The following is a 27383-nucleotide window of genomic DNA, read 5'->3' as shown; positions in this document are numbered from 1 at the left end:
TCATTTAAGATAATTTTTGGAGTGAATTCAGTTGACTGCATAACATACAATGTCTAAAAGAAATCCAAATGAATTTCCCTTGGTGAGTAACCATGATGAATTCATGATGACAGCCAACACCATAGAGTGTCAGACATGTCCTTAGGGCAACAGCCAGGGCAGGTAGTGAGAGAATGGGACTTGAGAGGTCAGCCAGCCTGCTCAAGAGTACACACCTGCAGACAGATCTGACCTCACTACACTGTGCTTGTGAATTGTCAGAAGTGTGGCATGAATTCTGGGATTTTCACTCTAGAGGGGACTTTTAAGGTTGCTTTTTCATTAAATCCCTGTTATTTGTTGGAACAGAGGACACTTTGCTGAGTTGCTGAGTTACTGGCAGTTTGTTGGCAAAGACAAGAGCGCAATGGCAACAGAATACTTTGACTCGTTGAAGCAATATGAGAAAAACTGCGAAGGAGAGGAGAACATGATTTGCCTCGCAGATCTCTATGAAACCCTGGGGCGATTTCTCAAGGATCTTGGCCTTCTCAGTCAGGTAACCTCCCCAGGAAGTCAGACACGGGCAGCTTTCATGTTCACTCTCTCCTTCCGAGGAGGTGAAGCAGTTTTCCCTGTGGTGCTGAGCTCTTTACTGTTGAATCAGGTGACAGCTCTGTCTGGCAGCCTTTCCCTCACCAACATGAGCCTCTCACCTTTCTCCCCAGGCTGTGGTGCCTTTGCAGAGGTCTCTGGAAATTCGAGAGACAGCTTTAGATCCGGATCACCCAAGAGTAGCCCAGTCCCTCCACCAACTGGCAAGTGTGTACGTGCAATGGAAGAAGTTTGGCAATGCAGAGCAACTGTATAAACAGGCTTTGGAAATCTCAGAAAATGCTTATGGTGCAGATCATCCTCACACTGCTCGTGAACTGGAGGCACTTGCAACTTTGTACCAGAAGCAAAACAAGTAAGATCTAGTTCTCTGATGTCATAAAGAGAACTACAGTGTTTTAATGTACTTACATGGCCCACTTTGCTGTGTACATTTCCTTACCCTGTGTACGTCATGTGTACGTCATGTCAAATAATATTTCTTGGTCTGGAACATCATGGGGTAGACAGAGAAGCTTAGAACTACAGGTTCATCTCTAATTGAAGATGTATAAAAGATAAAGCATGGGCTTTGGAGTATGATCTTGGGTTCAAATCCTGGATTTACGCTCTTTGAGTGTATTGCTAACTCAGGGGCAGAAACTGTTGACCACAGCCCAAGTCCAGTTTTGTGAATAAGGTTTATTGGAATTGGAATGCAGCCACATTTTTCATTTACATATCATCTCTGTGTTTTTCATTCCTCAGTGGCAGAATTCCTTAGTTGCAACAGAGACCAGGGACTCACAAAGCCTAAAACACTATCACCTTTATAGAAAAAGTTTGCAATCCCTGATATGATAAAGAGGTTTCAGGGCTTAGGGTAGAGCTCAGTGGTAAAGTGCTTGCCTAGGCTATGTGAGGACCATCATTCCATCCCCAGCACTGGGAAAACAAAACAGATTTTTAAAAGCTTTCCAGCAGGTGCAGTGGCACAAGCTTGTTATTTCAGCAACTCCAAAGGGTAAGGCAGGAGGATGGCAAGTTCAAGGCCAGCCTCAGCAGCTTATTAGCAAGACCCTGTCTCAAAATTTAAATAATTAATAAAAAGGGCTGGAATGTAGTTCAGTGGTAGGGCATCCCAGGGTGCAATTCCCAGAACAACAACAACAAAAACTGTCATATCAATTAGGCACCCAGAGTGACATTGCTTCCTCTATCAGAAATTACTTAGGGGGCTGGGGATGTGGCTCAAGCGGTAGCGCACTCACCTTCACCTGGCATGCGTGCGGCCCGGGTTCGATCCTCAGTACCACATACCAACAAAGATGTTGTGTCTGCCAAGAACTAAAAAATAAATATTAAAATTCTCTCTCTCTCTCTCTCTCTCTCTCTCTCTCTCTCTCTCTCTCTCTCTCTCTCTCTCTCTCTCTCTTTAAAAAAAAAAAAGAAAGAAAAAGAAATTACTTAGGTTCCTCCATCATATGTGAGACATATTGGAAGTTTTTCTTTTCACTTCTACAAGTAATATTCACCCAAATCTACGTGAAATTTTATTAATATTTAACCAAAAATTAGCCTGTGCAGAAGAAAGGTGTTATTTTAGCCTTTTATTTAGTTAAGTTGCCCTTTGGACATTCAGAATGAGTTAAATCAGTTAAAAACAACAAAATATCAACTACTCTGAGGATTAGATTTATATTGCTTTTTAGACCTAATGAAAGTTTCATTAAAGATTTTGAACTGCATATGACTATCACTAGAATGTTATTATATTTAATCTCCCAAAAAAGTCTCATGCTATCTAAGGAGTGCTTTCATTTCACTGAAATAGAATACGTGGAGTATACATCTTTGGACTTACCATACTTTTTTCTTTTTTAAGATATGAACAAGCTGAACATTTTAGGAAAAAATCCTTTAAGATTCATCAGAAAGCTACAAGGAGAAAAGGCAACTTGGTAATGAGAGATTTCTTTACATTGAATTTTGAACCAAAGGAAAAGATCTCTGAATATCATAAATGCATAAATCTCACATTTTTTAAGAGTTTTAGATTTTAATGGGATTTCCAGAAAAGCTCTTAATATTTTTTTTAATTTTTTATTTATATTTAAATATTATAGCTTAGTAGAATTTTAAAGTGGAAGCTTCAAATGAAGGCTAGACTTTGATTCTTTTGCATGATAGATTAAACAGATTTAATCAGCATCTTATGTTAGATTCAGATGCAAAAGAATTCTCCTAGAGCACACAAAAAAATTTATTTTTTGAGTTGCTAATAAAATCGAAATACGGTGTGTTTGTTGTAAAACGATATGTGTCTTTTTAAGAACTTGATATTCGAGTGTTTAACAGTGGGGTTGGTAAATATCTGCAGGTTATCTCTGTTTTCCGATCTTTTCTGGAGCATTTTAAGATAATCTTTCCCAAAATATCTCATAATAATTTTCACAAAATAGTTTTTAATGAATTTGAGACCGTGATGCCCTGTGGAAATACATGTATTCTTAATAACCACTAGACTACTTCTGTGTGCTATTTAAAATAATTGCCAGATAGATTAATGAGAAAAGGAGGAGAAAGGACTTTTTAGGACCCCAGTGTGTGGTTTCAGAATCAAAGATGGCACTTAGTGATTGTGTCTTAATTTTTTGTGTTTGTCCCAGTATGGATTTGCCCTTCTACGCAGACGGGCCCTACAGTTAGAAGAGCTTACCTTAGGTAAGGACACACCTGATAATGCCCGGACCCTCAATGAACTGGGTGTTCTCTACTATCTTCAAAATAACCTGGAGTAAGTACCATGGTATTAATATTAAAAATATTTTGTCTCTTTGATTCAAAGCTGTTTTGACTGTCAAGTCCAAAGCTAGGCAAAATTGATAAAACCATGGCAGATTTCATTTATGATATTAGGTTATGAACATATACACACTTAAAACTGAATTTTCTTTACTGTGTCACATTGCTTCCAAACTAAAGATTCTGTAGTTTCCCTAGTGCATTTTATATATTTATGAAAAGTGAGTTTGTATAATATTTGTCATCAGAACTTACAGAATAAACTTGGAACTAATGAAGAACAAATCAAAGAAGGTAGATAGCTGCTAGTTTTATTCATTAGTTTATTTGGACATAAAAAAGTTGAATGGCATTTATATTTATAATTTTTGAAAAAAAGTTTGTTGATTTTTTTTACTTCTTTATATGATACAGACATCTAACAAATTTAAAACTTTGTTATCCCATTCCCCTCTTATATGTAATTTTGTATAACAATGAGGGTCTCCCTCCATTTCCATGCAATTTCCCTTCTCTCTCCCTTTCCCTCCCACCTCATGTCTCTGTTTAATGTTAATCTTTTCTTCCTGCTGTTCCTCCCTGCTCTGTTCTTAGTTGCTCTCATTATATCAAAGAAGACATTTGGTATTTGTTTTTTAGTGATTGGCTAGCTTCACTTAGCATATTCTGCTCTAGTGCCATCCATTTCCCTGCAAATTCCGTGATTTTGTCATTTTTTAGTGGTGCGTTATACTCCATGGTGTATAAATGCCACATTTTTTTTATCCATTCATCTATTGAAGGGCATCTGGGTTGATTCCACAGTCTAGCAATTGTGAATTGTGCTGCTATGAACATCGATGTGGCGGTATCCCTTGTAGTGCTGGGAGGGGAGGGGGGATAGTAGAGGATAGGAAAGGTAGCAGAATACAACAGTCACTAATATGGCAGTATGTAAAAATGTGGATGTGTAACCAAGGTGATTCTGCAATCTGTATTTGGGGTAAAAATGGGAGTTCATAACCCACTTGATTCTAATGTATGAAATATGATATGTCAAGAGCTTTGTAATGTTGTGAACAACCAATAAAAAATAAATAAATAAATAAAACTTTGGATGCCCAAAAAATGCAACAAATATTCAACCCATCTCATAGAAGTTTCTTCTATTAACAAATATTTTGGATAATCTCCAAAAAGAAAGAATGAATGCCAAAATATTTTATTTGATGTAGGTCTAATAATTGTAAAGATGTAAGAAATTGTTATGGAAGTTATTTGTGAGTTTGTCTTTCAGCAGAAGTGATGGGGCAATCATCCAGATATTTTATGAACTTAAACTATCAGGAAGCAAAAGACTGGAGGGGATGGGGAGTAAGAGTGGAGAGGAAGGATTTTTGAGATGAATCCTCCACCTTAACTTGGATCTAATTAAAAAAAAAAATGATCCAATTTTCCACCTCACTAGGACTCAGGACTCTGACTTCCAGAGAATAAGCTGTTTAAACCACTTTGGGATTTTGTTCCTAGAACCGCTGACCAGTTTCTGAAGCGTTCCTTAGAAATGAGGGAGCGAGTTCTAGGACCAGATCACCCAGACTGTGCCCAGTCTCTGAATAATCTGGCAGCTCTGTGCAATGAAAAGAAACAGTATGAAAAAGCAGAAGAGCTTTATGAAAGAGCTTTAGATATTCGGAAACGAGCCTTGGCTCCCGATCACCCTTCTTTGGCGTATACAGTGAAGCACCTTGCAATCTTGTATAAGAAAACAGTAAGTAATCCTTGCCATTCTTACATGTTTTATAATACACCAATGAAGCCACAATAACTATCAGCAAATCATTTTGTCTTCTGGCGGATAGACTATTTTATATGAGTTTTTTTAATTATAATTTTTAATCTATAGAACTGTTTTATACATTTAAAAATATTATTTCATACTTAATTAAGGTACTGATTTGATTTTGTGAAAACATATTCCAAATACAGATCCATTCATTATTCTAAATGAAGCTTAGATTACATTTCAGAAGTTCTAAAATCTCATCTCACCATTACTATCTTTGTTGTATAAAACACCATAAACATAGCAAATCACCCAGCTGTCAGGATGCAGGAAATATCTTGATAGTTGACTAAATAAACATTTTGTTTCACTCTTTCTTGACTTTACCTACATCCATAGCCATTCTTTGCCATAGGAGCAAAGTTTGAAATTTTTATATCTGTTCTCCAAAACACCACCAGAGAAGTCTGCTTCTAATGAGTACAGGTAGAGTTATGTAAACTTAAGACTTTGTGGCACCCTGGCTGGTGCTGGTGGCACTGAATAGATGGTTAGTAATAAGGGTACACTGTTGCTCTATCTGCCCAACTTTCCAGTAGAAGGAAATAATTAGAAAAATCTGGAAGTGATTTGGTTAGAAGTGAGTTTTTATTCTGATACCATTTCTAAATAAGTTCAGTAAGAAGGTCTACTTAGAATATTTTCTTTCACTATAAACAATGAATAATAATAAAGGAGCCTAAAGGGCTTTCCAAATTGTCAATCGTTTTATATTCAGTATAACTTTACTTACATATTCTATTAGATTTTTCACTTATCTACAAACTTGACCATTAAAATCAGAGAAAAATTCTTCTGAGACTTTTTTCCTCAGGATTACTGTTTAAAACACAGTTGTATTTGAGGAGGAAGTTCTGATCAGATAGTATTATTGCCTTAATATTTTTGTTAGATGATACTTTTGTTTTTTAGGGGAAACTTGACAAAGCCGTACCTTTGTATGAGTTGGCTGTTGAAATTCGGCAGAAATCCTTTGGCCCAAAGCACCCTAGCGTAGCAACGGCCTTGGTGAACTTAGCAGTTCTTTATTGCCAAATGGTAAGTTCCTACATTTCAACTCTATTAATGAATGTCTTCAAGGTTTGAAATATAGATAAGCATGAACTAATGAAAATTTAAGGTCATATTTTCTACTTAATGCTTCCATTTTTAATACTTGAGAAATTATTGAAGTTGGAGTTGTAAGATGGTGCCCTTCGGAGTGTAAAACCCTGAGTGTAAAGTTGAGTGTAGGCTTATTTTTTAAATTCTGGAGATTCCTACAGTTGTCTGTAGAATATTATCTTTAAGCTTATAGTATCTACCCACTAGGTAATAAAGAAACAAGTTTGCATTTATATTGTTAGGTTAAGGTCAAATGATTACCAGACCAGGTTGAAAACTTATATATATGACTTTCTGTTATACTGCATCTCCTTTTATGATATTAATAAGTTAATCTTTTTACTCATATCTTTTGAAGGATAAATTTCATTTTAAAGTGCTTACCAAAGTAGATCAACTTAGTGTAAAAAGCATTAATAGTAATTTCAGAAACCCAGTGTGTTTATGTGTACGTTACTTTTTTTTTTTAATAAGAAAAAACACATTGAAGCTTTGCCATTATATGAAAGAGCGTTAAAGATTTATGAAGATAGCCTGGGTCGGATGCATCCTCGAGTCGGAGAAACATTAAAAAACTTAGCTGTGCTTAGGTAAGAATCTTCTTCACGTTCCTCAGGTATACCCATTCTTTTAGAATAGTTTTGACTCATCACAGAGCACCACAAAATATTTATTGCTGAATGTTCTTTCTTGGAGACAAGAGGGGTGATTTTTTGCTGTTCTATCCCAAGAGAAACTAAAGTCATATCCAAAAATGAGAGTGTATCATAGAAAATTGGATGGTTTACTTTTGCTACTAACTGGCAATGGGGAAAAAACAAGCAATTTGCTATCCTTGGAGCCCATTCACGGTTAAGCACACTGAGTTTTGCTTGCTCATTGTGTTATCTCAGGATGCATATAGGAACTTCCTTGAGCACTTTCACTGAATGCACTAGGATATGATCTTAATGGTGTGAATGAGACACGGAAGCAAATAGTCCACAGAACAGAGAGAATACTGGTCATGAACACTGCAAAAAGGGGGGAAAGAAGCAAATGTTCACAGCTTGTTCTGTATCTCAAGGTCACTTAGAATTGTTAGGAGCTTATGTTCTCATTTTTTTTCTCTCTCAAAGCTACGAAGAAGGAGATTTTGAAAAAGCTGCTGAACTGTACAAAAGGGCCATGGAGATAAAAGAAGCAGAAACATCACTTTTGGGGGGGAAAGCTCCTTCAAGACATTCATCAAGTGGAGACACGTTCAGCTTAAAAACCACTCATTCTCCTAACGTTTTTCTTCCTCAAGGACAAAGGTGACAGCAGCAATTATAGTTATATACCTTAGGATAAAATAATTATCATTTGGAACATTAGAATTTAAAATTTTTTTAAAATGTTGGTAAGAAAATTTATTTTTACTACTCTATGATTTAACTGGTATTTGTCTGGAATTGGACTATTTTTGAGTCGTAATTTTATCTGTTTAAGTTGATTAAAATAATTACTTTTCCTAATGTATGGGATCCAAGGGCACAGACACATTCCCATTCTAAGACTACGTGAGGAGTGGATTGTGAGTAGATGTGTCTCTGTTCACGGAGAGCTGGTGGGGAATCAAGAACTCCAAGATTATTTTCGTCTCTCAAGAGCCACCTGAGCCTTTCCAGCCATTCCTTGTTTCTCAGCAGTGGTCTGGCCTAATCTTCTACCTCAAAGAAAACCAATAAAGGGATCATGTTTATGAAATGTTTGAATTGCGTTCAAATTAATCATAGGAATTCTTGATTGCTGTGTTTTTCTTTTTTATTCTGCCATTTACCTTGACAGGCCAATCACCCTCCTTTCTGTGTTCTCCACATTATGCATTTTTCATGACTGTGTTATATACATCTGTAGTGTCTGGAGTCCTCTGTGCAGTAATAACAGGCTAGAATTCTTTAGTATTCTTTGATCTTGCCCCAAAGTGGACCTAGCATTCTGTCATCTTTCTTGAACAGCTGAACCTGTCTCATTTACCTCATACTCAAATTCATTTTTATACTAAAAATTAAATATTTTTATAGATTTTGTAAATATTGCCACATTCGGATGTTATTTATACCACTTATGTATTTATACTCAGTAAAATCTTCATCAATGTTAACATTTGTGAGATTCTAATATATATTAGTTGTAAAGGAAAAATGTAAAAACCATACTTCACTGTTTAAAATAAAAGTACAATTTACTTTCCCACTCTAGTTTATATAACAGAGCTACATTTTGTATACTTAAGAAATACATTGAAAATTTGCTAATAAAAAGACTTGAATGTAATCAATATTTAGTAGTTTGGTTAACTTGAAGAACTTCAGTGACTCTACAAGGGTCTTGGTTAATGTTCTGTAAGGCGTTGCTGCTTACGCTGGGATCCTATTAAATATTTAGACTCTGCTGCCTTCTAAGTCATAATCTGCATTTCAGCTTGATCCCCAGGTAATTTATATGCACTTAAGTGTGAGAAGCATCGGTAAAACTCTGAGGCCTTAGAGTGGTCATTTGAAATAAATTAGGCAGGATCTTAATAAGCATCCTTATTTCCCTTTTTGGGAGAGGTACAAGAGGGAAAAGAAAATATGACTGTAACATATCATTCACCTTGCTGTGAAAGGTACAAATGATTGAATTCACAAATGTCAGAAATTAATTTTAGAATTTAGCTACTGGAGCTTAAAATCTGATTTAGTAATATAAGTAATGCATTATAAGTATTATGTTACATGCCTAAAAAAATTGCTTTAGGAAATAATGAGACCAGTATTCTGGAAAAACCTTGAAAAAAAACTTAATATTTGTTTATTCTTTGCTTCTCCAAAATTTGAACTTGAAAAACATACAAAAAATATTAAAAATGTCTATTATTATTCACAGTGACTTGATGGCAAAAATTATAATTTTGGCTGAGAATGATCACTTTATGTATTTAAAAAATAATTAAGTTTAAATGTAAAAACTATTTTGATCTATTTATTGTATTACTAACAAGCATATATTTTCATGAGAATGTCTAAGATAAACACAGCTATAACAGAGATCTTGTGTGTGTGTATGTGTATTTGAGGTTCTCCAATAGGAATATTATATTCACATTTATACTTTGACAGTAGAAAAGATAGCTTTCAAACAACTCAATCATAAAACTGAATAGGTAGGAACCAAATTTTGCTATTCATAATTCATCCATCAATGAAAATGAAATAGGAAAAACAAAACAGAAAAAAAACATGATCTGAGGAGTCAAAGCTTCCTTAAATATATTCTTAAAAAGTACAGACTTTTCTGTATTGGATGGGCTAAGTATCCAGGGAGTATTTATAAGAAAACCATAATACATACATTCTCTACTACATAAAAAAAATCTGAGCAGACCATATATTAACTTTCCATTAATGATGATAATAAAGAAATGAATGAGTGATTTGTTAGAGTCTGCTAAGGCAGTAGTATTGTTACTTCTTTTCCCTCTTTCGAATTAGAATCTCTAGTGTCTTCAAGTCTAACCAAATACTCCGGGTTTATTTAATGCAAAATTCTGTCATGATCAGTTCCTCATAATTGGCTGCCTACTTACACAAGTTTTCATGGCACACAGACTGTCAAGAAAGCATTCACTCCAAGTTGCAAAAGATACCGTTTACCATATTTTTTCTGATAAAATAATCCAATAGTTTATGAAAGGTATTAGAACCCTCCCCCCCAAATTAAAATAAGATAAGTAAAATTTGGTGTAGTTAAGACATCAGCCGTGATGCTGTACCAGTATAAGACCAGATAAAGGTCTTCAGATGGTGAAATCTAAATATTTTATCAAATCAAACTTAGTAATTTATAAGTAAGACCTTACCAAATTTATGTACCAGTTTCTGAAGCAGAATTATTGTAGAAAGACCACATTTCATTTTAAAAATCCAAAACATCTTTAGTAACCAGAAGAGCTATGCTATAATTCAATGCACTATTTTTTTTTTTTTTTTAATGGTAAAAGACTCACCAAGGCAACATAAGGAAGTTTTAAGGCTAGAAAAACCATCCTCCTGGGGCTGGGGTTGTGGCTCAGTGGCAGAGCGCTTGCCTCGCACATGTGAGACACTAGGTTCCATCCTCAGCACCACATTAAAAAAAATGAATAAATGAAATAAGATACTGTATCCATCTATAACTAAAAATATTTTTTAAAAAACTATCCTCCTATTTCCTCATTTTACTATAATAATGAAAATCACAGTGTAATTCCAGAATCGCAAAACTAATATACTGAATATATTTCTGAAATCAGTTTTTAGAACTTTATTTTACAAGTAGGGAATGTACTTTTAACTTTTTACTAACATTTTCCCCCTGTAGATACAACTGATTCAACCTGGACATTCATATCTTCAAAGTAACAATCATCAAAATAAGATATTAGCATAGTAACAGCCTACTGGCAATGGTTACACTTGCATGTTGTTTATTGGTCTCCAAACCATTTTGAATTTACTCCAACCAATGCTAAAACTTTGCTATTTGTATGTAACTCCAGAGAAAACCAGTTTATATCAATTTACGATTTAGTAGTCACAATCAGGAAATGAGCCTCCTCCAAGGAAGCAGTATATATTAGTCATTGTGGAGGTAATTTAAAACTCTTCTTTCATATTTACTGGCCAGGACAACCCTTGTCAATATCTCACTACCTTAAGTATCAAATTTAAATGAAATATTTGGAAGTAGCCTATTTGGTAGGTATAATGTGGATATCAGTCTAAATTTATGCCTTGTTTTCCAATAAGGTGCAGAAACTCAAGATACATATGCCACAGATAACAATGATTTCTTTTCCATGGTCAGTGCAGAATAAAATAAAATTTGACTTTCCTGAAAGTACCTTTATCTACCTACCCATGAAGACAGGTTCCATTTACTTGCCTTTGTCTTGTTTTGAGTATATAATTCACAACTTTTAAACTTCTCCAATGATTACATTGCAGCTTGTATTAAATCCAAAAACACTGGAGAGGATAATTTCATTTTATGGGTTAAGTATTTAAAAATCACTGTTGGTCAAGACAGTAATTCTGGGCAATTTTCTTGTAGAACCAAACACAGTGACAGACACTTGCCAGCTCTGATCAATATGCTGCACCTGTCCTCCTTTTGTTTGTACTACTTTATTGTCTATGTCCTTTTCACAGACTACAAGGGATTACTAGAAAGAAATAAAGACTATAGAATCAGATTGATCCTTCCCCAACCTTCAAAAGGCCAAGATATTTTGGTGGATATGCTACAATAGTACTCTGAAGGCAAACCTTTTAGGACAGCTATTAGATTTAGTTGGAAAGGGGAGCAAAGAGCAACAGCTACAGTATTTTAATAAAGTATAACAATTTAGTGAAGATTACATACATTAGTTAATCTTGCCCTAAGTTTTTTCAGTTTTGAATTTTTTTTAATTTCAAAAGAATAGGCTTAAACACAGAAAAAGTAAAATATATGCCAGTCCATAATCTATATATTCTTCATCTTGGCCATGAGGTCTTCCAAGCTTTCTCCAGAATCTTCTACTGTTACTTCAGGTACACAGTCGTCTTGCTGTCAACAAATGAGGAAAATATAGTGAAAAAAATAGCCTTACTGAATTCTTTATGCTTAGGAATCAGTAAGCTTTAACCATGCTCAACAAGTTTATTAATTTACTCTAATAAATATGGCTTGTAATTTTAAAAAATCTTTTTTTTTTTATAGTTTAGATAGAATGCTTTTATTTTTATCTGATGCTAAAGATCAAGCCCAGTGCCTAACACATGCTAGGCAAGCGCTCTGTCACTGAGTTATAGCTCCATCCCATGCCTTGCAATTTTTAGGACAGTTCTTTACTTTCCCCACCAGCATTTGATTTATGAGGCAGTAATTTTCGTATTCTTGATATCTCAAGCATATATTTTAATTGACCTAAAAATTATATGTATTTATGGAGTACCATGTGATGTTTTGATACATGTATATACTATATAATCAGGGTTCGCTTATCTTATCAAACACTTATCATTTCTTTGTGGTAAAAACATTTAAAAAATCATTTCTTTTAGCTTTCTGAAATACAGAGTTCAGTACATTATCTAAGTCATACTACTGTGAAACAGGATACCAGAACTTATTTCTACTCTCTAACAATAACTCAGTAGCTATTAACCAACTTCCCCTATTTTTCCCCCAGCCTCTGGTAAGCACAATTTAATTCTCAATATATACACGATTAATTTTTTAAGATTCTACATGAGTGACATAGCTGTCATTCTGTGCCTGGTTTATTTCACTAAACATAATGACCCCTAGTTCCATCCATGTTGTCACAAATAACAAAAATATCCTTTAAGACTGAATAGTGTTCCACAGTACATATACGCCTTACTTTTCTTTATCCATTAATCAGTCAATAAACACTTAACTGGAGTTCATTTCTTAACTGCTGTCAACAGTGCTGCAATAAATACAGAGGTATAGATGTCTCTTCAACATAAGATTACATTTCTTTAGATATACACCCAGTAGTTAAACCGATGTTCCACAAACATTCTATTTTTAAAATTGTTCTACTTTTAATTTTTGAGGAACTTCATGCCATTTTCCATATGCATCTACTAATTTATATCTCCACCAATAGTAAAGGTTCCATTTTCTGCAAATCCTTTTGAGAATGTGTTATCTTTTTGATAAAGGTGATAACCTCATTGTGGTTTTGATTTGCATTACCCTGATGTTTAATGATGTTGAGCAATTTTTCATATTTATATTGGCCATTTGAATGTCTTCTTTAGAGAAATGTACTTAGACTGTCTACTGAAGTATTTTTAAATGGTATTGTGGCTAAAGCTCTGAATATACAAAAATCATATTTTCATTTAATCAAAATCTATTATGCATGACCTATTAATGAGTGAACGAACCATTTTATGTCAGTGTTTTCAAAGTTTAACATAGACTGTGCACAACTCCATTTTAACACTGAATACTTCTTTCTCACATCTTAATGTCTATGGTGTAAAATACCCAAAACAGGAATTATTGTATTGGCATTACTAATTAGAATAAAGATAAAAGAAGATATATATACATTTTATCTTATATTTACTTATGGATAAATCAGATTTTAAAAGTACCTTTTTTGGAATTGTATATGCCACTGTAATTCCTTCAGGTAAGTCAGGAACTGGACCTGAAGAATTTTTCAATTCCTCTTCTGAAACCTCAGATACCAGCTCAATACCTGTTGAATTAAAATAGATTCTGTAAGAGTTCTGAAGAAACTTCATGAGCAATAATTATTCAAAATGTGTGTAACCTTGCATTCTCTATCACAGAAGATTTTGTTGGATGTATGTCTTCAATTTATAAAAGAATTCTTACCCCACTCATTATCCTCATGTATTATCTCTTCCTCTTCTTGAACAGTCTCCGGTTTGGGCAATAATGCTACCTTTTTCTGTAGAAATCAAATAATACCAGTGTTTTCAATCATTATCAGTTCTCTGAAGCATTAATCAAGAATTCAGACAGAGTTTTATGGTATCACAAACAAAAAAGGATCTTTATTTTTAATAAATATGATGAATAAATTAAAATTATAAAATTAAAACTATAAAACTCCAGAATCCAAATCTGTTCCTTTTGTTTGACTGTTAAAGTTACTATTCTATGCAATAAGATCCCTCAGACATTCTGACACATTTGACATATACCTTGTATTCTTCCTGCTGCTTCCTGCAATTTTTATCATCGCATTGAGGATTTGGCTTCATGGACATAGTAGGAAAAAAATCTTGCATTGCATTGTATCCAAGGTAAAAACTAACAGTACCAAAATTTAATAGAAACCTAGAAAAAAAAAATAGACTTAAAGGAAGAAAAACCCATTAAAAAGTACTAAAAGAAAGTAAGTGAATTTTTTAGAAATTATTTTGGAGTTCGTAATGATTTTTCCAATATGCAACTCAGAAACAGAAATTTTCTATCTTGTTGACAGAGCCTACTTCGTAAGTAGATGCTTGAATATTTGCTGAATTAATGAAGGAAAGAAAAGATTACTCCATTTCATCACCTAAAGAATGCATTATTAATTTTTGAACCTCTACTAAAAATAAAATGTGTGGGAGGCCAACCTTACATGTGACTGAGTTACACTCCCCGGCTGGGTGCTGAGGCTCTCAGTCACAGAAATGTGGCACCCTTCTTGGGTGCGAGGGTCGGTGTCTCATGCATGGGTGTGTCTTGCTACAGCCCCATGGGTGAAGCTATGCTCACCTGTTCCTTTGTAATATAACCCCTTGCCCGGTTTTGGATAGAATCTTCCAGGGAAGTGCCTGTGTGTGTCCCCTTCTCTTACTGTGCCCTTGAGTGTGGCCTACCCAGGTGTCAGTCAACCTGCTGACAGTGGACATCATGAAGATAGACTCAGCCCCTTGAAACCTGACCCCTTGCCTCATTTGAATAGCTTCTCCTCTCTCTCTCTTTCTGCGGACCCTTAAGGTCAGAGGAACTGTCACAGCAACCCCAAAGAGAAAGGTATTTGTGTCTCTTGTGTGGTTATTTTGTGCAGCCCAGTTAGCCCAGTTTAACTGGAGTGACCCCTGAGCCTTTCAGTCACGAGAACAGAAACCCGGCAAAAATGCTGGCACTTTATACAGTTTTTAAACTTTAAGACACATACTGATTTCAGAGATATCAAAATGTGAGAGAAGTGTTTTTTAAAATCTTGAGACATGGTATTAAATATAATTAATTAAAATTTGTATATAATTTACTGTGAAGTACACAATTGTGAATGTATAGTAAATAAAATATTTTATATCTTCATGTAAATACTACCAGATCAAGATACAGAATATTTCCAATAACCCATAAAGTTCTTTTGTGTTCCCCTGCCCATCAAATGTGATTCCCTTTAAAATCTTCTGTATAGGAGAAAAATCATGCATAAAACAAAAGGAACAAAAGGAAAAATATTTGCAAATGCATGTTTTCAATATACAACAAAACAAAAAACAGGGTAAAGGATATTAAAAGATAACTCACAGAAACGTATGTGCCTAACCCTTTTTTAAACAAATGAATAAAAATTAAAATGAAATATGCATTTTTTGCTTATCAGAGAAATGGACATTCATACACACACATATTAATGTTATGTTAATGTATTCAAATTAATGTAAATATACATGGATTAAAAGTACACATATACATATATAAAATAAAAACATTTAAAACTAAATTTTAAAAAATTAAATACTTGGCTGATAATTTCAATTTTGAAATCTTAACAAAATATATTTATCAAAAGCATATAAAACTATTCAAAAAAATTAGCCCTCACTTACTTTAACACATTTTGTACCAAGATCCCTGCCACCACTCCCATAGTGGTAGGAAGACTGGCTGCACAAACGCCTTCTCGTTTAAGAGTCTTTTCATCAATATTTGCAGCAACTACAAGTGGTGGTGCACACTGCATGAAAAAGGAAAAAAGGCAAACAATTTTAAAAGAAAGAAGGAAAAATATGAATGTTTCAAATAGCATTCCATTATATTCAAGTTTGTTTTTTCTTTGAATTATAACACGTTTTCAATTCCCCTAAGGACTCTAGTGCCTAACAATGTAAAAAGATCTAAGACAAATAATGCATACCGCAAAACAAGCAGATTCTCCGGGAATTATAAGCTGTATATGCCCCGAAACTGCATTTTCACTGACCCCAGATTCCATCCATGTTTGTCCAAGTTCATTACAAGCCTTAAATAGAAATAAGTGAAAACAAGGAAGAAAACAAAAAAGCAAGTAGTTTACTATAAATTCTTGTTGTGAAGTGTTATAGCTTACTCAATGAATCACCAAGGGTTTCTAAAAATTAATTTTTAAGAAAAAAAGGAGTGAAGCTGCAAATAATTGAATCCCTTGGCAATTACCATTTTTATTTAAAGAATAAACTATCAGTATTAAAGAATTGGTAAATACCTATTTATGAAATGAAACCACAGTTTATTAGGTATCTTGCCAGGTTAATATAAAAATTTATATCAATTTCAAAAATAAAAAATCTAAAATATTAATTGAAAAGTTAAAAGTCCTTGCTTCTGATAAGCATGAGTGGGATGCTTGAAATGTCTGTCATGCCAACAAAGCTAGACACTTCCCACAACTATTATAAATTTTAAAAGTAGACAAGAGAACATTACAAATAAGCACAAAAAAGGGCTCAAAATCACAATTATTTTTGAGATGGGGATGGTATACTAATCATACACTAGGGATCATAAAAGAATATAGTTAAATCCATGAGTATTACATCTTACGTAACAGAAAAACTCACTGTATTTATTGCCATCCGAGCTTCAAAATTGTCCACACAGCTAAGAACTAGATCAACAGGATTTCCTTCTTCTAACCCACCATTACTAGTCAAAGAAAACAAATTTTATTTGAAAAAATATCAAAATAGAAAATATATTCTAATTAGACTTTATTGTTCAGTCAGTTTTCTTCTTTCATTATATTTTTGAGTATAACATCAATAAGTATTTAATATTAAATATCCTGTATATATGAAACATTAAGTAACTATTTGAATATAAAAATCAATGATACCATTGTGGTAAAAGGATGAAGGAAATATGAAATCTGTTCACAACTGTTTCCATATTAGCTTTTAAAATCTTGTTCATGCTTCACTAAAATATCAATGTAATGAAAGCTAATTGAATACAATTAATTATTTTGGAGGTATTCTGACAATCTCTGAAGAAAACTATTTCAGAGAGAAGTATAATCTACAACACAAAATTTAAATTGAGGGTCCTTTACTAAATCATTGTAAATATCAAAGTATTTTATTTATTTATTTATTTGTTTATTTTTGGTACCAGGGATTGAACCCAGGAGTACTTAAACCTGGAGCCACATCCCCACCACATTTTATTTTATTTTTTATTTTGAGACAGGGTCTCGCTAAGTTGCTTAGGGTCACACTATATTGCTGAGGCTGGCCTCAAACTTGCAATCCTCCTGCCGTTTAATATATAAAAATTACTATTTTAATAAACACAAAAACATATTAATCTGCCAAGTTTCTAAATTAATCAATGGATTTGTCTAAAACTTGCTTAACTGGGCTGGGTATTTTTTACAAAACACTCATAAATAAAATGTTACCTTATTCTATCCATGAAATGTTGAAAGTTTTCCATTGTGGTTATATTATAGTTATGTACTTCAAAAAGAACATCAGGATTAATGTTCCTAAGAGGAAAAAAGGGAATGATTATAAAGACTATTAGTAGCTACACTAAGAAAACACAGAAAGAGCTAAAGAGTAAGTTAGAGAATTTGGAATTCAAGCTATTCAGAGAAAATCAAAAGTCCTCTTCCACCTCTTTTTTTTTTTTTTTTTTTTTTTTTTAATTCTCACCCCAACCTGCATCAATCTATGTGCGGGGAATTACATCTTTACTACTTCTGGTAGCTACACTCAGCCTAACAAAATAGCTTATTTGTCACATATTCAATTTTGTATAGGGGTTCACACACTATGGCCCATTGGTCAAATCTGGTGTACCACCTGTTTTTGTACAGCCTTCAAGTTAAGAACAATTTTTAAACATTTGAGAAAAAAGTCAAAGGAATAATATCTAATGACATGAAAATGATGAAATTCAAATTCCAGAGTCCAAAAATGAAGTTTTATTGGAGCACATATATGCCTATTCACTTTTGTGTTATCTGTGGCTATTATCACACTACAACTCTATAGTTCAGCAGTTGCAGAGACCATAAGGACCTCAAAGACTAAAATATGTACCATCTATCCACATACAGAAAAAGTTCGTCAACCCAAGTCCAAGAGTAAGTAAAAATCTGCATTTGTATAGAAAAAAATTTAGGACTATGTATTAGGTTAACTCATACCAAATTTATAAAATAAGATTTCACTGAATATAGTCCTTAACTGTAATTCCATTTACCTTAAAGTATGTTCTGCTGCTTGAACTTTACTCAGTCCTGCTTGATGAGGCTGGAAGAAAAGTCTGTTCATATTGGCCAGTTCTACTTTGTCATAGTCAAAGAGGAGTAACTAAAATAAAAATTTATTTCAATGAAAAACATTCCAAAAAACCAAAATTAACAAATAGCAAACTAATGGACCTACATTTGATTGCTTTAAGAGTCTGATGATGACATTAGTTAACTAAGACATTAGGTGCCATATGTGAATTCACTGAACACTTATGTGAGCTAAATACACAGGTACTATTATCCTCATCTTAAAGATGAGGCAACTAGAGCATTTGCCCAAAGGCTGAAAATCTTCATTTCTAACAAGCTCCCAGGTGATGCTGAGGCTACTACTTAGGACCAGACTTAGAGTACTAGCAAGACTCCAGCAATTCTCAAAGTTTAGTTTGTCCCTTGAACATCATTAGGATCACCTGAGAAGGTGTTAAAATGACAATGTACCTCATACCAACAGAATCAGAACCACTGATACAGGGTCTGGCAGTCTGTGTTTTCATAAGCTTTTCAAGTGCTTCTGATAACAAACTTGTGAACCATGGATCTCCCCCACTGATCTCTAATATCTTCACCAAACATGTACTTAAAGTCAGCTATAAGCAATTTTTGGCCTGCCTTTGTAAACCTCTTAAAAAATATCAAAATTTTGATGGTGTTTTTGTATTGATGAATGAGTACCAAATCTGAAACCGCTTTAAGAATTTGAGGTACACCAACACATTACAAAGTACTGGTAAACTATATGGGAAAATATTTGCCTTATCAAAATGAAAAACTAAAAGGTTTTTCACAATTATATAACTGTGGAAAGCTTATCTATTCAATTACTATGTATCTAACATCATAGACCTTGGTTTTATAAATCGAAGACTGATGGACTGAATTCTGGTATAAGTTTACTTTTCTTTCCTACACATAATCCAAATAAATATTTTTTAAAAAATTTTTAAACTATGGATTAAAAAAATCTGAATATTTTCTAGTACAAATTCAAGAGTAAGAAATACACAGGATAGAGAGCCTATTTGTCATTTAAATTGTGTTTAATAAAATAATTTATATATGTTTCAGTGTTTCACTCATACTTTATCAACTTAATAGTCTCCTTTCCTAAATATCTATATCTAAAACACCTAAGTTCAAATTGTTTATGTAGTACCCCAAACAAAAAAGTTTCTGTAACAGTCCTTGCTTAATTATCAATAATATCAGTTTTTGTTTGGATAGGGATATATCTCAATCTTTTGGATGGAAAGAACAATCTGAATAAATACACAACAAATCAGTAGACCATTAGTAGTAAGAAAAAAAGTCCTAACTTGTACCTGATTTGCTCCAAAAATGAGGAGTTCCCTATGAGACAGGCAAAGAGAAATATTTTTACCTTACCAATGCCACATCTTGTCAACATTTCAGCCGTCACACTACCAACTCCACCAACACCTACTATTGCTACAGCAAAGGTACGGATTTTCTGTGAAATGCAAAATCACATATGGTCTGGTTATTAGTTCTTCATTTGTCACAGAAATTATTTTCATTTCCTGAAATTGTCTTCAAAAACTTGGAAAGGGTTATCATACCTCATAGTCGCTTACAATTCCCATTCGTTTCAAGGCCATCAGGCGGCTTAAAACAAAGAAAAGAAAATGTTTTAGAGCTACAATTGATTAGTTAACAGTGATATAAACAGGCATACATCATTACATAAAATAAACACTGAAATTCAATCATTACTCCTCTTTTAAAATAAGAGGAATCTTTCAGTTGTTTTTTTTTTTTTCCCAGATGGAACTAAATTACTTAGTAGCTTTAAAAACAGACACTCATGTACCCTTCTCCTGGTATAGCCTGTGAAATAATATATATGTATTTAAAAGCTACTTCTCTGTTCTAATGTGCAGCTGAGATCAATACCTGCCCAGTTATTAGCAGAAATCCTCTATTTTACTCTCTTCAATAAATAAATCTCCAATCTCTTCTCCTGGTGGGAAGGGGCATTAGCTCAGCTACCCCCAGTGGAGTAAGGGTCCTTGGGTTCTGTTTTTTTCAAAAGACTTTCTAGGAATACCTGTACCCATTTCTGAGCCTCCTGGGGCAATTGTGTGGTGTAAGTTGGGATGCAGGTTTAAGATTCAACTTCTTAGAATCTGTTAAATCAGTCATCCTTCATCCATCAAAGTTTCCAAAATTGTGTCACTATAATCTTCAAGTATAGGAACCCACTCCTCTCCCCCCAATTATTAATGGAAACCTTCTATTTTCTGAATGTGGGATTACCCTTTTTTAAATTTTTTTCACTGTTTGTTTACTGGGAGTGGGCAGAAGTGAAAGTCAGTTCCTGTGGTCTGCCATCTTTATCTTCATGCTCTCTTTAATTTTACAAATAACCTCAGAGAAAAAATGCATTGCACCTCCCTGGGCTGGACCCCAGACCAGGAAAAAAAACAGGATAATTAAGACCAAAAAAAAATTAGAATAATTTACTGCCTACAGTCAGCTAACTGGCAAACAATATTTAGAGCTGAGTTTCTGAACTTTGGTTTGAAACTAGGTGTTCTAATTAACACTTCTGCTTGCCTCTCCAGTTTCTCCATGTGCTTATAATCATATTCTATACCATATGGGGATAGAGCTCAGTTGGTAGAGTGCCCGCCTCCCTCACATACACAAGGCCTTGGATTAAATCCCCAGCACCACAAAAAAAAAAAAAAAAAAAAAAGACACATTTCTTTGCATTTTATCTTGGAGGGAAAATTTCCAAGTGTTCATTTGTAAAATTCAAACATACTGAAATATGACAAATGGAACAGTTTGCACTCATTCTGATTAGAGATAACAGTTCATGCTTATTCAATTCATGCAATTCATACAACTTGTGTTGTATGACCATTATTCCACATCCATTTAGTTTCCCAACTAAAGCAAAAGAACTTTGAGAGTCAAGGACTTTATATTTATTATGTATCATTTGATATAATTAAAATGGTGTTGAACATATTCAAAGTCATTTCCTATATTTTCCAATTACCCTGTACTATCCCTTTCATAATTTTTTAACTTGTACTGTATCTGCATATTTACTTTTCCATGTATCTCACACTCATCTAGTAAATTCTGGAGGGAAAAGACCATATCCACTTTGCATCCATAGTGTACTGCTCATAAAAATGTAAATAATGCCAAAGATGGCTAGAGATAAAAGGGAGGACTCAGTAAATGTTTGAGCTGAATGAACAATTTAAAAAGTTAAGACTGATCAATTTTCATGTATAATTTCATTTCAATAAACAATCTGGATATCAATAGATATCTCCTCTGTATCAATTTTAATAAAGTCAAATGGTATCCATGTGATACAGAGTACTAAATGTTTAGACTTGAGTTCTGAAAGTTTTATTTTTGATTATTTGGGCCACACTAAATGGGCCTTTCATAAAAATAATGTCTGAAAAATGACTTTAAATATATGACCCAGGGCTGGGGATATAGCTCAGTTGGTAGACTGCAGGCCTCCCTCACATACACAAGACCCTGGCTTCAATCCCCAGCACCACAAAAAAAAAAGATACAATATGACAAATGGAATAGTTTGCACTCATTCTGATTAGAGATAACAGTTCATGCTCATTCAATCTCTAAAGATTTTGGAACATTAACCCTTAATATTTACCAATACAGTTAAACAGTGCACCTTAAAACTGCCACTGAGGCTTTATAATGTCACAAACAACAAAAACCTTTAAAAAAAAAAAAGCATCAAAACACTCATGTTCTTTAAAGGAAAAAAAAAATAAAAAGAGCTCTTTTCTATTTCACGTTAAGACGACCCAGTTTTTAGCCACACTACTTAATGGCTTATTTACTTTTACAGGGGAGATAATTTCATGTGAATTTTGGATTAAGTGAAACCTAATGCCAGTTCAGGCTTTGGGCATTATTATTTTGGGTGGGGGGCAGGGCTTCAGGAATGTGCTATACACTGAGGTTACCGCCCCAGCCCCAGTTCAGGCCTTACACTGAACAACTTGAGAGCCCTCTAAGCCTCGATTCTCTCATCTATAAAATGGGGGTAAAACCCATTAGCGCGGCTGTATAGTTCTTACCCTTAACCACTGCACTGAACTGACAAGCTTCCCGAGGAAAGGAGAGGAACAGCAGGTCTTGTAAAGCAGAAAGGCCTGAGATACCTTTGGAACTCCTTCGCCCTTCTCCATCTAAATTACATTGAAAGGCCTTTATGAATCTCCAAGTTTAGGCTAGGCGGGCTTTACGTTTGATGTCTTCTGAATGTTCTTAATCCTAAGCGAGGTGAGGAGGAGTAATTAGAGGCAAGAGCTACAGGAAGCTGAATGCACGTTCGCCGCGAGAGCAGGAGCAGTACCATATGGAAGGCTCGCTTGGGTTTTTAAAACCGAGAAACAACGTCTTCCCACCATCCCTAAACAGTGCCCTTGCGCATTTAGGAACGGGACCCCAGACCAGGAAAAGGGTGGCGGGAGGCCGAGCTAGCGGGAAGGGGCACCCTTCTCACCCCACCGAGACCGGGACCTCGCCCCCCTCCGACTCGCGACGCAGTCACCTGTAGGGATTGGAATCCACCACCTCTGAGCTCATCTTCTCAATGCGGGCCCGGCCGCCCGCTCCGTCGCCGTCACCCAGGGCCCGCCGACTTCTCTCCTGGGCAAGTTCCCGCTCCAGTTCCAGTATCCGCTGCTGCAGCCGCTCCACGGACTCGGCCATGGCTGGGACCCCCGCGGCCAAACCTCCCAGCCCCGGCTTTCGCCGCCGCCGCCGCCCCACGCTGCTCGGCTGGGAAACTAGCCGTCACCTTCCACGCCCACAGACCTAGCGAAGGGCCCCCGGCGCTTCCCAGACCGACACGTCTCCGCTGCTCCTGAAGACCTTCCAAGGTACCGCTTCCGGTGCGTCGCTCTCATCGCTCCCCTCAGCAAAAACTCGCCTCTTTTGAGTTCTTTCTTCGCTACATCTGCTATAACAAGCTGCCACAGGACTGGGGTTATAAGTACCTGGAGCAAGAGGACGGCGACGTTGCCTTTTAACTAAGTGGCTAGGAGAAAACACCCGGATCTTTTATTTCTGGGCTCGAGGACCTGACGGTCTCTTTTCTGAACCGGACCCTAGAGGTCTTCCGCAGGCAGGTGCAGTAAGTCGTCTGGGAGCGACTCCTACATCTTTGTTCGCTCGCAGCTATAACTATGGTTTTACTTTCTTTAAAACCGAGCCCCTCCAACGCTGGCACTGACAGAAATTTAAAAATTTGAGCACACATGGGTGCTTTCGGTATTTCTCAAGTAGCCAGATTCAGCGGGCCGGCGTAACGCCTTAATGGAGCCCTAAGGTGTATGATTGGCTAGAGCCAGGCCCCGCCCGGCCTCGCCCCCAAGTTCTGAAGTGTAGTTGCTGCAACCTGTGGGGAACCTTGGCACTCCAGAACCTGTCCGGGTCTAGTCTGTGGCTTGCAGCTCGGCGACAGTCATGGGGACGGATGCTGCCCACGAGCCCGAGACCGCAGAAGTGCTGCCCCAGCACCAGTTAGACTGCAAGTCCTTGGATGCTTACCTAAGCCGTCATTTGCCTGGCTTCGGGGCACAGCCCGGAGCTACGTTGACCGTTACTCAGTACAGGTATCGATGCAGCAGGAACAGATCTGTGCATTATGCTTTCTTTCCTTTGGCCCTTCCAATTTCTTTTTCTGCAGTGACGCATCCTGCAGGCAGGGACTGCTTATTGTCTGTTCCACAATTCCAATTCGGCCTGGTCCCCATTCGAGGGCAGTACCGGAAGCATCATGACATTTGCCATTACATTGCCCACTGGAAATTTTGTTCAAGGTTGAAATTATGTGACTCAAGGATTTACTCACTGAAGTAGTAGAGGCCGGAAGTACAGTGAGAAATTTAGTTACTTTCTCTGGCCTTTGTGCCACAACCATAAGACTTTTTTTTTTTTTTTTTTTTTTTGAGAAGCCGGTGTAATTACATTTAATTGGCCATATTTCTTGGGGGCAGAGTTAGGGGTACCACCTGGAGGCTACAACAGCTACTAATGTCTTCACTTGGCAAGTTATAGCTCCACTTTGGGCCTCAGTTTCTGAACCCAGGAAATGAAACTTGAAGAGCTGATCCAGAGAGTACCGTTTTAAACTTTTTAAAACTTTATTTTAAAATTGTACTTTTAGGGCTGGGGTTGTGGCTCAGTGGTAGAGTGCTAGCCTAGCATGCATGAGGTATTGGGTTTGATCCCCAGCACCACATTAAAAAAACTAAACAAAATAAAGGTATTGTGTTCATCTACCACTAAAAAAAATAAATAAAATTGTATTTTTATAAATAGGGCACTATAGAAAGACTCCTAACTTCAAAAAAAAAAAACTTGATCTGCCACTTATTACGTGGGAATTTTAAATATATTACGTAAACTTTGAGAACAAGTTTTCTTTTGTGCCTGTTCTAGTTAGCCTTGGTAATAAAATGAAGTAATGTGAGTGAAAGGGTGTAAACTTTGCAATAACACTGGCATTTTATCATTGGTGTTTATATTCTTTGATTATTGATTTCAGTAAAAATGGAAATAAAGGAGATGAATCAGAGAGAGTCTGGGGTATAAAAACTTTAAAACCCCATGTCTTAAGAGACATTGGGAAATAAAGGAGAGGTGGAATAAAGAATAGCTGTAGTCTCTGGCCTAGAAGACTTATGATGTAAACAAACTAAAGTGGGTCAAAGTTCAATTACTGTTGGTCACAAGAATTTGAATCAATTGCCCTTTGAACATCAAGTCCTGTTTTGACAAAAAGGAATAATAATATTCACCTAGGATTGTAGAGTTACTAATTCTGAATTAAATTGAATGTTAAACCATAATCATACTTATTAACTAAAATTAGTTGTGGTATAGAAATTACTTTGGAACTTGATTTTATACATACAAATGGAACTGGATCCCATACCAGATGAACACATGAAAAATTTTAATACAGTTAAAGACACATTAAGCCACAATGGAAACTTCAATAATTCTGAAGTATCTTTTTTTGAAAAAAACCCACATTTTTAGAAAATAAGTGCCAAAACTTTAACGGAAAAAAAAAGCTATCAAATACACATTTAGAAATATTAATGGATTAAAGAAGTAATAATCTACACAGATAATAGTTATGAAAGTTCTGTAAACAAATGCATTGTGTTTCTGTACTTTACCAACAGTTAAAAAGGAATTTTCAAAAAGCTATGATTAATAAGAGCATCAAAAATATAAATTACCAGCCAGGCATTGTGGCACACTCCTGTAACCCCTACTATTTGGAAGGCTAAGTCGGGAGGATTATAAGTTTAAGGCCAGCCTCAATAATTTAGGCCTTATCTCAAAAATAAAAAAGGAATGGGGAGGGTTGGGGATATAGCTCAATTGGTGGAGTGCTTGCCTTGCCATGGGTTCAATCCTCAGCAACACACACACACACACACACACACACACACACACACAAATGTCTAGGGTTGTAACTAAGTGGCAAACCACATAGGATTCAATCTTGAGTGTGTGTGTTAATGTATGAATTTTAATGTTGGGGTTATATAATGTATTAATATTCATCTAGTAAAACTGTGCAGTACCTTTGTTAAGAAAATGTTTATTAGGATTTTTTAATGTGTAAAAAGAATTTTTAAAATTAAGAGATGTCTGTACATGATTAGAAAAATATAATATTGTAAATTTTTCTTTTTTTAAAATTCTAATTTTTTTCTCTAAGTTGAAAGATTGATCCTAAATTTTGTGTGCAAGAGCATAAGGTCAATAATCACAGAAAACTTCTAAAGAACAACAAAACAGAAATTTGAATAAGATAGCATGGTATTAATGGAGCTGGATAAACAGACCAATGAATTTGATATTTTACAAAAATACTTAATATTTATAGAACTTTGATATATGACAGTGCTGGCATTGAGAACTAGTGGGGAGGGAGACTTTTTAACGAAATTATACTGGGACAGTTATAGTTATTATCCATATGAAAAAGTTAAAACTAGACTCCTTATTCTACTTCACACACTCCAAGTGGACAGTGTACTTGGTTGTTAAAGACAAAACTAAATATTTAGAATACATGACCTTTTAAACCTTTGAATTAGAGAAGAAATTCTTTAAAAAAAAAAACATAGGGGAGCGAGAATATGAGGGAAAAGGTACACCCATACAATGCTGGTGGGAATTACAAATTGGTGTAACCATTATGGAAAACAGTATGGAGCTTCCTCAGAAAACTTGGAATGGAACCACCATTTGACCCAGCTATACCACTTCTCCATTTGTACCCCAAAGACTTAAAATCAGCATATTACAGTGATACAGCCATATCAATGTTTATAGCAGCTCAACACACAACAGCTGAACTATGGAGCCAACCTAGGTACCTTTCAACAGATGAATAGGTAAATAAAATGTGATATATATATATATATATATATATATATATATATATATACACACACATATGATGGAAAATTACTCAAACTTAAAGAAGAATGAAATTATTGCAGTAAATGGATGGAGTTGGAAAATATCATACTAAGCAAAATAAGCCAATCTCAAGAAAACAAAGATTGAACGTTTTCTCTGATATGTGAATGGCTAATTCACAATAAATGGGGAGGCTAGGGAAAAATAGAGTTGCTTTAGATTAGGTAGAGGGGAGTGAAGGAAGGGAGGGGGCATAAGGATAGGAAGGATAGAAGAATGAATCAGATTTTATTACCCTATGTATATATAAAACTATATGACCGGTGAGATCCCACATCATGTACAACCAAAAGAATGAGAAATTATACTCCATTCACTACACAGTTTGTAATAGCAAAAATCCAGGACCCAAGAAATTTATTGGTAGTAAAATAGATGGATACATTGTACTTTAATGATATAATGGAATACCATACAGCAGTGAAAATGAGTCAGCTGTAGCTTTACACCACACTGAATAAAAATCAT

General features: G+C 35.2%; 3 protein-coding genes across 4 annotated transcripts in view; 2 read left to right on the top strand and 1 right to left on the bottom strand.

Moving 5' to 3' along the window:
• Nphp3 (nephrocystin 3) overlaps positions 1-10181 on the top strand; it is a 38893-nt gene extending 28712 nt beyond the window's left edge. Inside the window, exons 20-27 of the mRNA XM_026384032.2 lie at positions 349-538; positions 708-949; positions 2459-2534; positions 3243-3370; positions 4888-5128; positions 6116-6241; positions 6782-6897; positions 7426-10181. Coding sequence (XP_026239817.1) covers positions 349-538; positions 708-949; positions 2459-2534; positions 3243-3370; positions 4888-5128; positions 6116-6241; positions 6782-6897; positions 7426-7606 — 1300 coding nt within the window. The 3' untranslated portion in view covers positions 7607-10181. The remainder of the gene's footprint in view (positions 1-348; positions 539-707; positions 950-2458; positions 2535-3242; positions 3371-4887; positions 5129-6115; positions 6242-6781; positions 6898-7425) is intronic.
• A 1326-nt stretch (positions 10182-11507) lies between these two features.
• Positions 11508-23268, bottom strand: Uba5 (ubiquitin like modifier activating enzyme 5). Of its 2 annotated transcripts, XM_026383736.2 has the most exons (12): positions 22954-23268; positions 19955-20000; positions 19756-19845; positions 18323-18432; positions 17514-17600; positions 16675-16759; positions 15993-16097; positions 15685-15812; positions 14050-14185; positions 13718-13793; positions 13471-13577; positions 11508-11902 (listed from the first exon to the last, which is right to left on the bottom strand). In XM_026383736.2, the coding sequence occupies exons 1-12, from the start codon at positions 23112-23114 to the stop codon at positions 11819-11821; spliced, it is 1215 nt and encodes a 404-aa protein (XP_026239521.1). In that variant the 5' UTR covers positions 23115-23268; the 3' UTR covers positions 11508-11818. The 2 variants fall into 2 exon arrangements, with proteins under 2 accessions (XP_026239521.1, XP_026239522.1); XM_026383737.2 differs by lacking the exons at positions 19955-20000; positions 22954-23268 and having other exon boundaries at positions 19761-19831.
• A 269-nt stretch (positions 23269-23537) lies between these two features.
• Positions 23538-27383, top strand: part of Acad11 (acyl-CoA dehydrogenase family member 11) — an 81683-nt gene continuing 77837 nt past the window's right edge. The window contains exon 1 of the mRNA XM_026383735.2: positions 23538-24019. Coding sequence (XP_026239520.2) covers positions 23871-24019 — 149 coding nt within the window. The 5' untranslated portion in view covers positions 23538-23870. The remainder of the gene's footprint in view (positions 24020-27383) is intronic.

Source organism: Urocitellus parryii, chromosome 2, assembly GCF_045843805.1.
Source record: "Urocitellus parryii isolate mUroPar1 chromosome 2, mUroPar1.hap1, whole genome shotgun sequence".
Lineage (NCBI taxonomy): Eukaryota > Metazoa > Chordata > Mammalia > Rodentia > Sciuridae > Urocitellus > Urocitellus parryii.
Note: the sequence above shows the minus strand (reverse complement) of the source record. Positions and strands in the feature narration are given on the sequence as shown.

Bases quoted from the DNA above. Each gene is read 5' to 3' on its own strand.
- Uba5 (XM_026383736.2), bottom strand. From the start codon at position 23,114: ATGGCCGAGTCCGTGGAGCGGCTGCAGCAGCGGATACTGGAACTGGAG. The intron at 17,601-18,322 runs GTAAATGGAATT...TTTTCCTCTTAG, and splicing joins GCAGCAGAACATACTTTAAG to GAACATTAATCCTGATGTTC. The intron at 16,098-16,674 runs GTGAGTTTTTCT...TTTCTATTTAAG, and splicing joins CTCGGATGGCAATAAATACA to GCTTGTAATGAACTTGGACA.